Source organism: Nanorana parkeri, unplaced genomic scaffold, assembly GCF_000935625.1.
Source record: "Nanorana parkeri isolate BGI_ZX_2015 unplaced genomic scaffold, ASM93562v1 scaffold2276, whole genome shotgun sequence".
NCBI lineage: Eukaryota > Metazoa > Chordata > Amphibia > Anura > Dicroglossidae > Nanorana > Nanorana parkeri.
The window spans coordinates 153,939-166,993 of record NW_017308544.1 but is presented as its reverse complement, the minus strand read 5'-3'; the positions used below and the strand labels follow the sequence as shown (position 1 = coordinate 166,993).

Genomic DNA, 13,055 nt, shown 5'->3' with positions numbered 1-13,055 from the left:
GAGAGACGTGATGTAGAGGAAGGAGAGTAGTAATGTAGAGGTAGGAGAGAAGTGATGTAGAGGTAGAAGAGTAGTGATGTAAAGGTAGGAGAGTAGTGATGTAGATGTAGGAGAGTAGTGATGTAAAGGTAGGAGAGTAGTGATGTAAAGGTAGGAGAGTAGTGATGTAAAGGTAGGAGAGACGTGATGTAGAGGAAGGAGAGTAGTAATGTAGAGGTAGGAGAGAAGTGCTGTAGAGGTAGAAGAGTAGTGATGTAGAGGTAGGAGAGTAGTGATGTAGATGTAGGAGAGTAGTGATGTAAAGGTAGGAGAGTAGTGATGTAAAGGTAGGAGAGTAGTGATGTAAAGGTAGGAGAGACGTGATGTAGAGGAAGGAGAGTAGTAATGTAGAGGTAGGAGAGAAGTGCTGTAGAAGTGCTGTAGAGCTAGGAGAGTAGTGATGTAGAGGTAGGTGTTGGAGTGTACAACATTTTCATGTACGAAAGCTGCCGAACAGATATCTTCAAATCTTGATTGCATTGCTCATCAAAGAGACCAACTGTGTGTTGTTCATGCCTGGGGCATGGCAGGGGAGATGAGAAAGGTGACATTTCTTCATCGGGACAAGACATCAAGCTTTGCACCCTGTGGTGTTGATAAGGGTGTAGGCACATTGGGAAGACATGTTCAAGATATCCAGATTTTGCATATGAATGTGACTGGCCATTGTCTAAAGATCAAAGGACAAGGTGTTGACCTAGGCCAAGGAATGATCTGCAGTACGATGGTGCCCCCTGTTGGAGGACTACAGTGCATGTGGACAAATGTGAAGGACCATGCCGATTGGCCGAAAGACATTTAAGGGACATGCGGAATTCTGGGTAAAGGGGGTGTCGATGTATGTGTATGAATGGGTATAAAAGTCAGTGCGCGGCAATATTGCTCTCTCTTTGAGCCCAGCCAGGATATAGGAACCAGAGGACGGACTTGCTGTGTAAAGTATTCTCTCGATTGTCTTATTGTGTCTGTTTCTATCTTTTATTATGTTTGGTTAGATTTGTGTATAAATAAATAAGACCATTGCTTCTTTTAACCATTGTATTGTTATCATCATTGGAAGCAGAGAATAGCAAGTTAGCTTATTTCAGGAAGCCAAGGCAAATTTAGATATTACAGTAGGAGAGTAGGGATGTAGAGGTAGGAGAGTAGTGATGTAAAGGTAGGAGAGTAGTGATGTAGAGGAAGGAGAGAGTGATGTAGAGGTAGAAGAGAAGTGATGTAGCGGTAGGAGAGTAGTGATGTAGCGGTAGGAGAGAAGTGATGTAGCGGTAGGAAAGTAGTAATGTAGAGGTCGGAGAGTAGTAATGTAGAGGTAGGTATGAATTTGATATGTTGTCAACATTCTATAATGCTTTAACAATGTATTTTTTTTTTGTAGGAATCCACTGTTATCCTTGAATTTTGGATTTAAGCAGTCTGAAAATATACTGCTGCTAAGTTGTTATTTGTTATAACTGGATGGATCCCAGAGGAGACAAGCTATATGAGTGCTCAGAGTGTGAGCAAAGTTTCATTTCAACGTCATTTCTTACAATTCACCAGAAGATTCACAATGAAGAGAAACCAATTGACAAGACACATCTCACTCAACACAAGAGAGGGCACACAGGAGAGAAGATATTTGAGTGCTCAGAATGTAACAAGCGCTTCACAACAAAGTGGCATCTTACTGTTCACCAGAGGACTCACACTGGGGAGAAGCCATTTAAATGCTCAGAATGTAACAAGTGCTTCACAACAAAGTGCTATCTTACTGAACACCAGAGAACTCACACTGGAGAAAAACCATATAGATGTCCAGAATGTGGAATGAGCTTCACACAAAAGGAAAATCTTACTGAACACCAGAGAATTCACACTGAAGAGAAGCCATTCAAATGCTCAGAATGTGGCAAGTGTTTCACAACTAAGGGGAAACTTACTAAACACCAGAGGATTCACACTGGAGAGAAACCATTTCAATGCTCAGAATGTGACAAGAGCTTCACACTAATGATAACACTTACTGAACACCAGAGAACTCATACTGGAGAGAAACCATATAGATGTCCAGAATGTGACAAGAGCGTCATACAAAAGAAACAGCTTACTATTCACCAGAGGATACACACTGGAGAGAAACCATTTCAATGTTCAGAATGTGACAAGAGCTTCACACAAAAGATACATCTTACTAAACACCAGAGGATACACACTGGAGAGAAACCTTTTCAATGCTCAGAATGTGACAAGAGCTTCAGACAAAAGATGACACTTACTGATCACCAGAGGATACACACTGGGGCGAAACCATATAGATGTTCAGAATGTGGAATGTGCTTCTTACAAAAGAAACATCTTACTATTCACCAGAGGACTCACACTGGAGAGAAGCCATTTTAAAATGTGTTCAGAATGTGACAAGTGCTAGACAAAAAAAGAAATCTTAGTAAACACCAGAGTATCCACACCGGAGAGAAACCCAAGCAGGTGTTCAGAATGTGATTCATGAGATTGGCCCCATTGACAAGACTGTGCTGATGCCATAAACACAACTCTCGTTCAAAGACACTTTGGGGTTGATATACTGATATACTAGACACTGTTTACTTAGCAATCTGTATGTTCACTTAGCTTAGTAAATAAGGTGAAGATGAATTCCAGTTATGTGCAAAGGGGGAAAACTCTAATGTTTCTTTACTTGGATTGTATAATACAATGGAACACATCTTTATCTCACTCACTAGGTCAATAGATGTTTCAAAAAGAACATTTACTGATATTTCGAAAATTCAATTCCAGTGCAATGTATATATGTCATATGATATTGTCAGGTGATTTTTTATATCGACGTCCTCAGGGGTTTAGCAGGTCCCTGAGGACGTCGATAAGACGAAACGCGTCGGGGCGGGCCTAACCTCACGCTACACCAGATACAGGATTTTGTAGTTTTGCCGATCAGAACATTTTTCTTAGAATTTTTTTTTTTTGGTCTTTGCCTGTGGATTTCGTTGTTTTAGTCTTATTTGATTCGAATAAAATCCTTTTGAAACTTCTACACTATGAGAGGTATTTTTCTTGTATGATCCCGAAGATAAACCATTTACTGGTCACAGACCGTCGAGAGTTGCAGTGGGGACACCACAACTTCAGGAGAATTCATTTCTCTAAAAGCTCTTCAGGCTGCTTACCACAGCCACTACATTGTGTTGAGTATATACCCTGAGGGGATTTACACGGCATTTGCCGGCATCCCCAAACAAACATCACGGAACTGTTTCCTGAATTCACAACCTGCTCATGCTTGGAACACTTTTTTGTTATTCACGTGTTTGAAAAAAAGAAATACACAACACTCGTTGGACTCTTTCACTCTGTATTTTATTTTTATTTTTAATTTTTTTATTTTTTTTCAATTTTTTCAAAAGTGGACACAGTTTCACATGTATTTCATTTAGTTTCACTGAATAACACTTATTCACATTATATAATTAATGGTGTTTGTTCACGTTATATAATTAATCACTAATTTACCATTGTGTTGGCGCTGCATAATCGAAAAATGTTTATGCTTTGACCCGTGTAGTCTTTTTTTGCTGCAGCCTTCATATCCATTTATTTATCACGATGCACATTACATTGTACAGTCACTAATATTTGTTCACATTATATAGTATATCTTTCTGTGTTGGCGCTGCATAATCGAAAATCTAAACAGTATTTATACAGTTTGGGATGGGTAAAAAAAAACAAACATTCAAAACATCAAAACATTAAACAATAAAAGCAAATATCTGTAAAAAAATAAGTTAGGTTAAGTTCTTATAATCAGTTAGAATAAGAACAGGAACTGCATTACCCTCAAGCAGTTGTCTCCACTCTTTTAGTGTCTAGAATTATGGCCAACAGTTCTCTGTCTCCAATCTGGTAATTGCACTCGGCAGGAGATAACTTTTTAGAATAGAACCCACTAGAGTTTAAGGGATCATCTGGGGTAGGGCATTGAGACAGGACGGCATCAACTTCAAGGGATAAAAGGCAAGGTAGGCTTGGGGTAAGACAGGATTATATCAGAAGCTAATGCAGATTTAAAGGAGCTCTATGAGGTGGGTGCTTCTCACTCACCTCATAGTTCTAGCTGACCTGTGACAATGAGACTGTCACAGGACAGCTCAGTAGATCAGGAAGTGAGCGAACACATACTGGCGTTCGCTCACTTCTCGATCCTGTCACGGCTCTCTGACGTGGGAGGGACTGGATTCCCCCCTCTCCGCTCCGATCCTCCAGCGCTGACAGGCGGAACGGACGGGGGAGGGGCAGGTACAGCTGGCTCTGACTCTAGATAGGCAGAGCCAGCTGTCACTCACACAGCTGGGCGGATCCAGACATAATTGTCTGGATCCACTTAAGCTGCGGCGTCTCAGTATACTGCGAGCTACAACTGAGCTACTGAGCTTAGGGTACTTAGCTTAGGGTGACGAGAGGATGCTTGTTTGTGTCCTCCCATTACCCTAAGGAGAACTATGGGGAAAAGCCCTAACCCCATAGTTCTCCTTTAAGGGCTTTGAAGGCCTTAATGGCAGCAGGAGACCAATTGTGTGGATCACTGCCTTTCGTAGTCAGGTCTGAGATAGGTTTTGCTAGAGAAGAAACATTTCTCATACATTTTTGATAATAGTTGGCAAAATCATGTTGGGAAACATTGAATGGAGCAGAGACCAGTAGGGCAAGGCCATTGTAAAACAGCCAACACCTTCGGTGGATTTATGGATCCATGGAGAATCCCTCTGAGGAGGTAATGTAGCACAAAAAGGCAACCCAGGACTGGTCAAGTTCACATTTCTCAAACTTACAGAAAAGCCCATTCTTACGTAAATGTTACAAAACTCGTACAATGTCCTGGAAGTGGAGGAGGGGGAGGAGTATATTAACACTTGAAGACCAGGGTGGTAAACCCCCTTCCTGGCCAGGCCATTTTTCAGTATTCAGGGCTGCGGTACTTTGACTGACATTTATTCCGTCATGCAACGCTGTACTGAAATTAATTTTATACCATGTTTTGGGAACACGTGGAGCTTTCGTGTGGAGGTATTTAATCACCACTGGGGTTTTTATTTTTTACTATTCAAGTACCGAAAGTTTTGAAAAAAAAAGTTTTTTTCTACGTTATGTTACAAAACATTTATTGTTACCCACATTTTTTGGGAAAATATAAAAGGCGGGGTCAGGTCGGGTAAATAGACACCAGACATATTAAGCCTTAAAATTGCAAAAAACTATCATACCCAAAACTGGCCATAGGCGATGCTTTAAAAGCTTTTACCGCTTATATTCATTTCACCACCATTCACCTACATGTGCTGGATCTCCATTGGGTAAAAAGGCGAGATTTGCTTCACATTGTAATTGGGCAGTTTTGGCTGCTTTTTTTTCAGTTCTCCCTCAGAATCACAACCAGGACACGTCCATTAACATTCTAATATATGGAGGGAGGACAATATGTCACCACAAGGTCACCGCTGCCGCCCCTCTGCGCTCTGCCGCCCCGAGGCCGGGCCTCGGTGGCCTTGTGGGAAATCCGGGCCTGATAATAGGTGACACTATAATTGTACCATCAAAGTCAAAAGAAATCTGGAGAGTCTTTGTTAAAGTGCTTCTATAAATATTTTGAGTTTTGGTTAAACAAACACAATACAAGTGAATAGGTATGTATGTGCATGCATGTGGGAGTGAGGTGTTTTCAAAACATTTTGGTGTTTTTTTTATAGGCAATTTTTTTACTTTGTTTACTTAACTTTATTACTGTCACCTATGAGTCTAATAGACCCATCAATTGATTCCAACTTTGTTACTGAGTCAGAAATTTGTGAGAAATCATCCTAACATAACACCGACAGAAATAAAAAAAAAACAGAGGGGTGGTAACCTTATTTATTGTGTTTTGTCTAATGGAAACAACCATGACTACACATGTGTCACATATCTTATATACATATATCTCTAATGTATGCCAGAGTAAGAGCATTCATTAACTGATATTATTCATGGTAAATGCCCAACTAATGACCTATAAAAGCTTTTTTAAGAGTTGCTTATTGATAATTTTAAGCACCAAAGTCTGTTAATATGTCATGGGTTTGTGACTTTAAAAATTAATGTTTGGTTTATTTTTACTTGACGTAACCTCATCCTTTCAATTATACCAAACATTAGATGATATAGTGTTTCTGTACATGAAAATTAATTTTAATGCCTTTTTTACTAAAGATTTAGGTTTGATAAACAGTGCCACAAATATCGTGTGACATAAAAAATGTAAACTGCCACCATTTTATTTTCCAGGGTCTCTGTTTTCAGAAACTATATAGGGGGTTATCCACTATTGAGCCGCAGGATGCAGACAGAGCTCCTTCTTCTCTCTTCGGCCGCCTGAGCCCTTCGTTTCAGTCGAACCAAAGGGCTGCTGTACAGGCTATTCACAATAGCCCGTACAGCAGCTGAAGGTGGCTGAGCGTCTCAGACAAGCCGAAGGCACATGCTGCCGAAGACCGGCCATTCACCCCGCAAATGACAGCTGGGCAGGGCCAGCCATGATCTCATGGCTCGCTCCACATAGTTATAATGACAGATCAACATCCCCAAATGACTTGGGGACGCTGATCTGTCATTAAACAATAACAACTGGGCGGCGCTGGTCGTGACATCCCGGCCGCATCTTCCCAGTTGTTATTCATTCAAGAAGACTCTGGCAGGTGCTGTCCAATAGGAAACAGTTGGGTGGAGCTAGCTGTCACTGCTTGCTCCGCCCAATTTTTTTAAATTTTTATTTATTTTTCTTCTCCTTAAAATATATAATGTTATCCATAGATATGAATGAAGACGGTCATAGGGTGTGAGTATCTGCAAAGATGGAGCTCAGTAGTGATCTGTTCTCTGGATCCTTGGTTCTCAACTCATGGGTCGTGACGCAAAAGTGGTGTATGTATAAAGTCACACACTCCAATAGAATTTCAATCAAAAACGGTTTATTGACTCGATTACTATCACATCATATAGCGACATTTAGGAACAACAGCGCTTCCTTCTTCAGGCAAACAGAATTCTGTGGCATTCTGTTTGCCTGAAGAAGGAACCGCTGTTGTTCCGAAATGTCGCTATATGATGTGATAGCAATCGAGTCAATAAACCGTTTTTGATTGAAATTCTATTGGAGTGTGTGACTTTATACATACACTTATCTTGGATTGCAGAGGCATCTACAGTCACTTTGGCACCCACCCGACTCTAAGGGTATTATTCGATCAGGATTGCGATGGGTACACTGGATTTTGTGACCCAAAAGTGGGTCGAGAACCCTGTGTCTGGTGCTTCTTACCCATTCCATTCATCTAATATTTTTATGCTTATTATTTATGCTTTCTCTTGATTGAAACAGAAAACAATCCTCCAGATCAGATTACAGCAAAGACAAGAATATTCATTATGGGCTCTTCATTCTTAGTTGCTGTGTTTCAGATCTCTGAACCCTATTTGGGGTTATCTTTCATATCTATTCTCTCACCTTCAGCAAATAAGTAATTAAATCATTATTGATTCTCCCAATATTCCAACACTGCCATCATTGGTTAATCAAATTACCCAAAAGAGAGTTTTGCGGTGATGCTCTACTCAACAAGCTTGGTGTATTCCTGAGATTTTCTACATCATTCATGAACAGCAAACACAGTAATTTAAGATAACTTTATTACCTACAGAAACTAGAAAAGGATCATTGAGTAGACCGTTCATGAAGAGTGCTTGTGTTTTTGTAGTCGGCCCTGGCTGAGACACCCTGGCTGAGTTTGCTCAGAGGAAAGTTGAGCAGCAAGAATGGATGTTACCAGCCAGTAACTACTGCTTCCCCCTAGACAGTACTTTTCTAGTAATGCTCCCCTCCTTCCTCTACAGGAGCACACATACAAGTTAGCCTGATGATAACTTACATATTTGTAGAAAGATGTTTTGTTAACTTTTTAGGTGCTGTGCGGTAGGACACAGTCTAATGTTTGTGAGAAGCTCAACAAGCTTGGCGTATTCCTGAGATTTCCTAAAGCATTCATGAACAGCAAACACAGTAATTCAAGGAAACTATACTCAGTTAGATCAATCAGGGTCTGGAACTCGCTGCCAAATGATGTGATTTTCGGCTGAGATTGTGGAATCATTCAACAGATGATTGGACGATTTCCTCAGGGACCATAATATACAGGGGTACAAGTACTCTTAAGATTGAGAACACACAGGGACCTATACATACTACACACCAATAGGACCATACACATACACAAATAGGTTGGACTTGATGGACATATGTCTTTATTCAACCTCAAATACTATGTAACCATGTAACTATGTAACTATATTACCTACAGAAAACAGAAAGAGCTCCAGGCGCTGGCTGTATAAGTCAATACATATTATGTAATATTTATGGTGTCTACCACCAGCCACTTCATCACTACTGTGTTAGGTATAGACATAGCTTCCGGCTGTAGGAATCACTGAGAACTGAGGGGTACATGCTATCCCCTGCCTGGCAGTGGGAGGCAGCCATTCTGCTATTGGCAATTAAAAATAGAAATAGCCAATAGCAGGCTGGCTATTGCTCCACCCCCTGCCTGATGTTAGTCAGCAGAGGAGCAGAGCATACTCTGAAGTGTCAGATAGCAGTGAGGCTCCTAAATGTCACTACCGAGCATGTTCGGCTGACCGAAGGCAGCTGAAAAAAGCCGATGCACTGCTGATTTTTGCTGATGTAGGGCTGAAATCAGCTGTACTTAACCGAAGTGAATAGCTGAACGATGTTCGGCTGAGTTCACTTCGGCTCGGCTATTCACTCGGCCACCTTCGGCAGCTAAGTGAACAACCCTCTAAGTTTAGAGCCTCTTAAGTATCTGAAATCAGTGTTGTGTTTGTGTCGGCAGGAGCAATAGCCATTCTGCTATTGGCTATTTTAAATTGGAATAGCCAATAGCAGGCTGGCTATGCTTCACCCCCTGCCTGATCTCAATCAGCAGAGGAGCAGAGCATAAACTGAAGTGTCAGATAGCAGTGAGGCTCCTAAATGTCACTACCTACCAGCCACACAGGTTATTATTCTGCTTCTGGTGTGTATAACATGTACATGTACTGGTGTGTGTTATTCAACTATACTGTGAGGAGATGTAACAATACATCGCAGTGTTTATATTTTCTAACCTAAGTTATATTCACACCAGCCCATGCGCTAATATACATTTATACTGATTTGGATGAGTTGTTACAATGCATCACACAGTTTATTTATTTAAAATTTTATTGAAGTGACACAAAATGACATTTCATTGAACTCTATGCACCCCATCAAAGGACAGGCGGTTGTGTGCGTTGCTTAAAAATACAGACATGCTACAATTTTATGCAACAAATGTCAGCACAATGTTATGGTGTGAACAGGGCACATAGTGTACAATAGTTTTCTATTTGCACTGGTATTGAACCTGCATTAATCTGTGCAGGTCAGTGTAGCCTATCGGACGTGAGCCCAATTAACTAAATAAAAAAGTAATTCAATTCTATGTACAATGGGACGTTGCAATGCACTGCTGTGTGTTGTAATATTTTGTTGCATAAACACGCAGACATGCTGAATTTTTATGTAGCGCACACCAACACACTTGTATTGTGTGAACAGGACCCATAGAGGACACTTGTTTTCTCAGTGTACTTGTATTGAGCCCGTACTGATCCAGCTTATCGACACAACTTAACTCAACATACTTGGTGAGAACGAGCCTTTTGTTTTATGGATGCAGAGGTTAATACAAAAAATTATAAAATATAGAAAATGAACTGCGCCAATAAGCAAGCTAACAGTTACAAGGCACTGGAATGTACACCCACTGTGAGTGTGTATACGTGAAAAATGAATAACTAAATGTGCCTAGCTAAAACAATGATCAGATATAAAGAGTAAAAAAAATTAAAAAAAACAGTGACTCAAACAAATGTCAGTGAAAAAAATCAATCAGGTGTAAAGTCTTTAAATCTTCATAAATCTGCAAAAATGTCCAAATATAGCAATAGTGATGAATATTACTTGTTCCTTCACCAAATGCACCACGTGCACCACACCAGATATAGGGGTGCTCACCTTATTGATAGACCCCAGCAAGAGGTCAAACCAGGCAATTCCCTTCTTAACCAGGGGAGGGGGCCCTCAGCTCCAATCGCTCACAAATGTCCTCCAATGGTTTAATCAGACCAGCAAACAGATCTGTGCAACACTTCTTAAGTAGGAAAGCAATAGCCTCCAATCTTTATTGATCTATAGGCCTCCTCAGTATAAGGTGTCAATGCCAGGATCGTGTTGACCGAAAAAAGAAAGCAAACACCATAGCGCGTACCATCCAAACAGAGTATGATTTATTAAAAGAAAATTACTCACATAAAAGCAGTGGTAACATAGCATGGACTCTCTCTTAAAGATATGTGCAAGAGTTTGCGCATAGGGCGGAGCATTTGACGTTACATTGATCTCTACGACTGACGGCCGCAGTCATTTGAAACTCTTGCAGAGGGCATCTTGCCTCGTATGACAGGGAGGGCACTCCCTCCCTCCATTTCCTGCCCTGCCACCCTGCCAGGCATGTGCTCGGATCAAGGGTCTGGTTGGGAATTTTAGGGGGACCCCCACATTTCCCCCCCCCCCATTTTAAGGTGTGGTAAAATTCCTACCACGCCTTAAAGGCCTGATATGATTTTGGGGGGAAACCCCCCACACTTTTTTTTTATTTTAACTGGGGTCCATCCTAAAATTTCTACCAGACCTAAAGGGCCTGGTATGACCTTTGGGGAAAACCCCATGCATTTTTTAATTTTTTTTGTATGGTTTGGGAGGGAGATCCCCATACTGTTTTTTTCTTTTCTTTACATTTTTTTCATTATTTTCTTAACTTTTTTTTTTTTTTTTTACATTTACTTAATTGATTTTAAGCTTTTTTTTGCATTTGTTTACATTTTTTTTCCTATTCTGTTCACTACCTTGGAGGTAGAGCATGTTCAGCTGACTGAAGGCAGCCAAAAGCAGCCGATGTTTGGCTAATTTTAGCCGGGCTGAGCTGAAATGAATAACCAGCTCGGTTATTCACTCGGCTGCCTTCAGCAGCTAAACGAACAACCCTCTAATTTTATTTCTCTTCTTGTGTTTGGACGCAAATGTATCTGAAATCAGTGTTGTGTTTGTTTCTGCAGGAGCAATAGCCATTCTGCTACTGGCTATTTGAAATTGCAATAGCCAATAGCAGGCTGTCTGTTGCTCCAGAGGAGCAGACCTGAGAGAAAAAGTTATCTCTGAGATCCACTAGCCAATAACAGAATGGCTATTGGTTCTGCAGAGGAGCAGACCTGAGGAAAATGAGAGTTCTCTCTCAGGTCCGCTCCTCTGTGATTGACATTGGCTATTTCAATTTTTAATAGCCAATAGCAGGCTTTGTTTATTTCTGCCAACTGCACAATTTAAACATTGCATCAGGGGGGCTGCATCTGAGAGCCCCCTTTATGAATGGGGCTACCCAGATGCAGATGAGCTCCCCCTGCCCACAGACCCCAATAACCACCAGACCAGGGTTGTGGGGAAGAGGCCCTTGTCCCCATTGGAAAAGCAAACTTCCAATGGTGAGGGCATGTGGCCTAGTATGGTGGAGGGAGGGGGACCACTCACTTGTCCCCCCTTTCCTGCCTGCTAGGCTCCTGCCGGCATTAAGGGTCTGGTATGGGATTTTAGGGGGACCCCATATTTTTAAATTCCTGAAGAGTCTGGTATGAATTGTGGGGAGACTCACACACTGTTTTTTTTCTATATCAGGGGTCCCCCCTAACATTCCTAGCAGACCTAAAGAGTTTGGTATGAATTGGGGGGCCACATCTTTTTTTGACATCTTGTCTACTGGACTAATACGGCTTACCCATTTATATTACACTATATATATATTTTAATGGCAATTGATAGGTTACCCATGCAAAGCTGCACTGGAGTTAATATAATGTGTAGGAATTACCAAATTACTGAGTGCATTATAGGATCACCTGATACTATTATGTGAGGTATATACACTGCACTGAAAATCAATTTTTTAAATATTAGTGAATGTTCTTTTTGAAAAATCTGCTGACTTGGTGAGAGAGGTAAAGATGTGCTCCATTCTAATATCCAATTTTGAGAAAGCAAAATTGAGATTTTTTTTTAACTTTCCCTTGCACATAACTGGGAATTCAAAGTGAACACATCTTCACCTCATCTGCTAAGCTAATTGAACATACAGATTGCCAAGTCAACTGTCTACTCATTCAGTAAATCAACCCCAATGTGTCTTTAACCACTTCAAGACCTGAGGGGGCGTGTCTGAGCGGACGTCTAGAGACGCCCGCTCAGATCTAGAGAGCTCCGGGCCGGCCGTTTTTCTACTTCGGCCGGCCCGGAGGCAGTTAACTGAGATTTGGGTTTATGGCATCAGCACAACCTTACGAATGGGGCCGATCTCATGAATCTAATGAACTCCTCCCTCAGAAGAGAAACTGTCAGAAACTGGTCAGCTGTGGGTGGGAGGGGCTGTACAGTTTAAAGACAGTTGTGACCACCCACTGCTATTTGCAGCTGTTTACACGTAATCACATGTGCTGTGATTAATGGCGGATGGTCACACCTGTATGTAGCTGATCAGAGGTCTCACAGAGGAATTCATGAGAATCATGCCATCGGCTCCATTCCCAAATGTAAATGGAGTCTAACTAATAAAAGCAGATATTTTTATAATCTGAAATGTATCACTTTCAGAATAAGATAGGTCTTCTTTCCTAGGTGATTCCTCCAGTGTCTAACAAAATGTATCTTTTGAATTAGGTGTTCCTCACATTCAGATCATCAAAACAGCTTTTTCTTCTCAGTGGATCTTCTGGTGTTGAACAATATTGATCTGTCGTGTGAAGCTCTTGTCACATTATAAACATTGAAATGGTTT

At 41.0% G+C, this 13,055-nt stretch overlaps 1 protein-coding gene across 1 annotated transcript; it reads left to right on the top strand.

Annotated features, from left to right (window-relative positions):
* Positions 1 to 1,497: 1,497 nt before the first annotated feature.
* LOC108801277 (zinc finger protein 157-like) lies at positions 1,498 to 2,406 on the top strand (the record flags this gene model as incomplete). Its single annotated transcript, XM_018573211.1, has 1 exon — positions 1,498 to 2,406. A coding segment is annotated over exon 1 (909 nt), but the record flags the coding sequence as incomplete, so codon positions are not given.
* Positions 2,407 to 13,055: the final 10,649 nt, after the last annotated feature.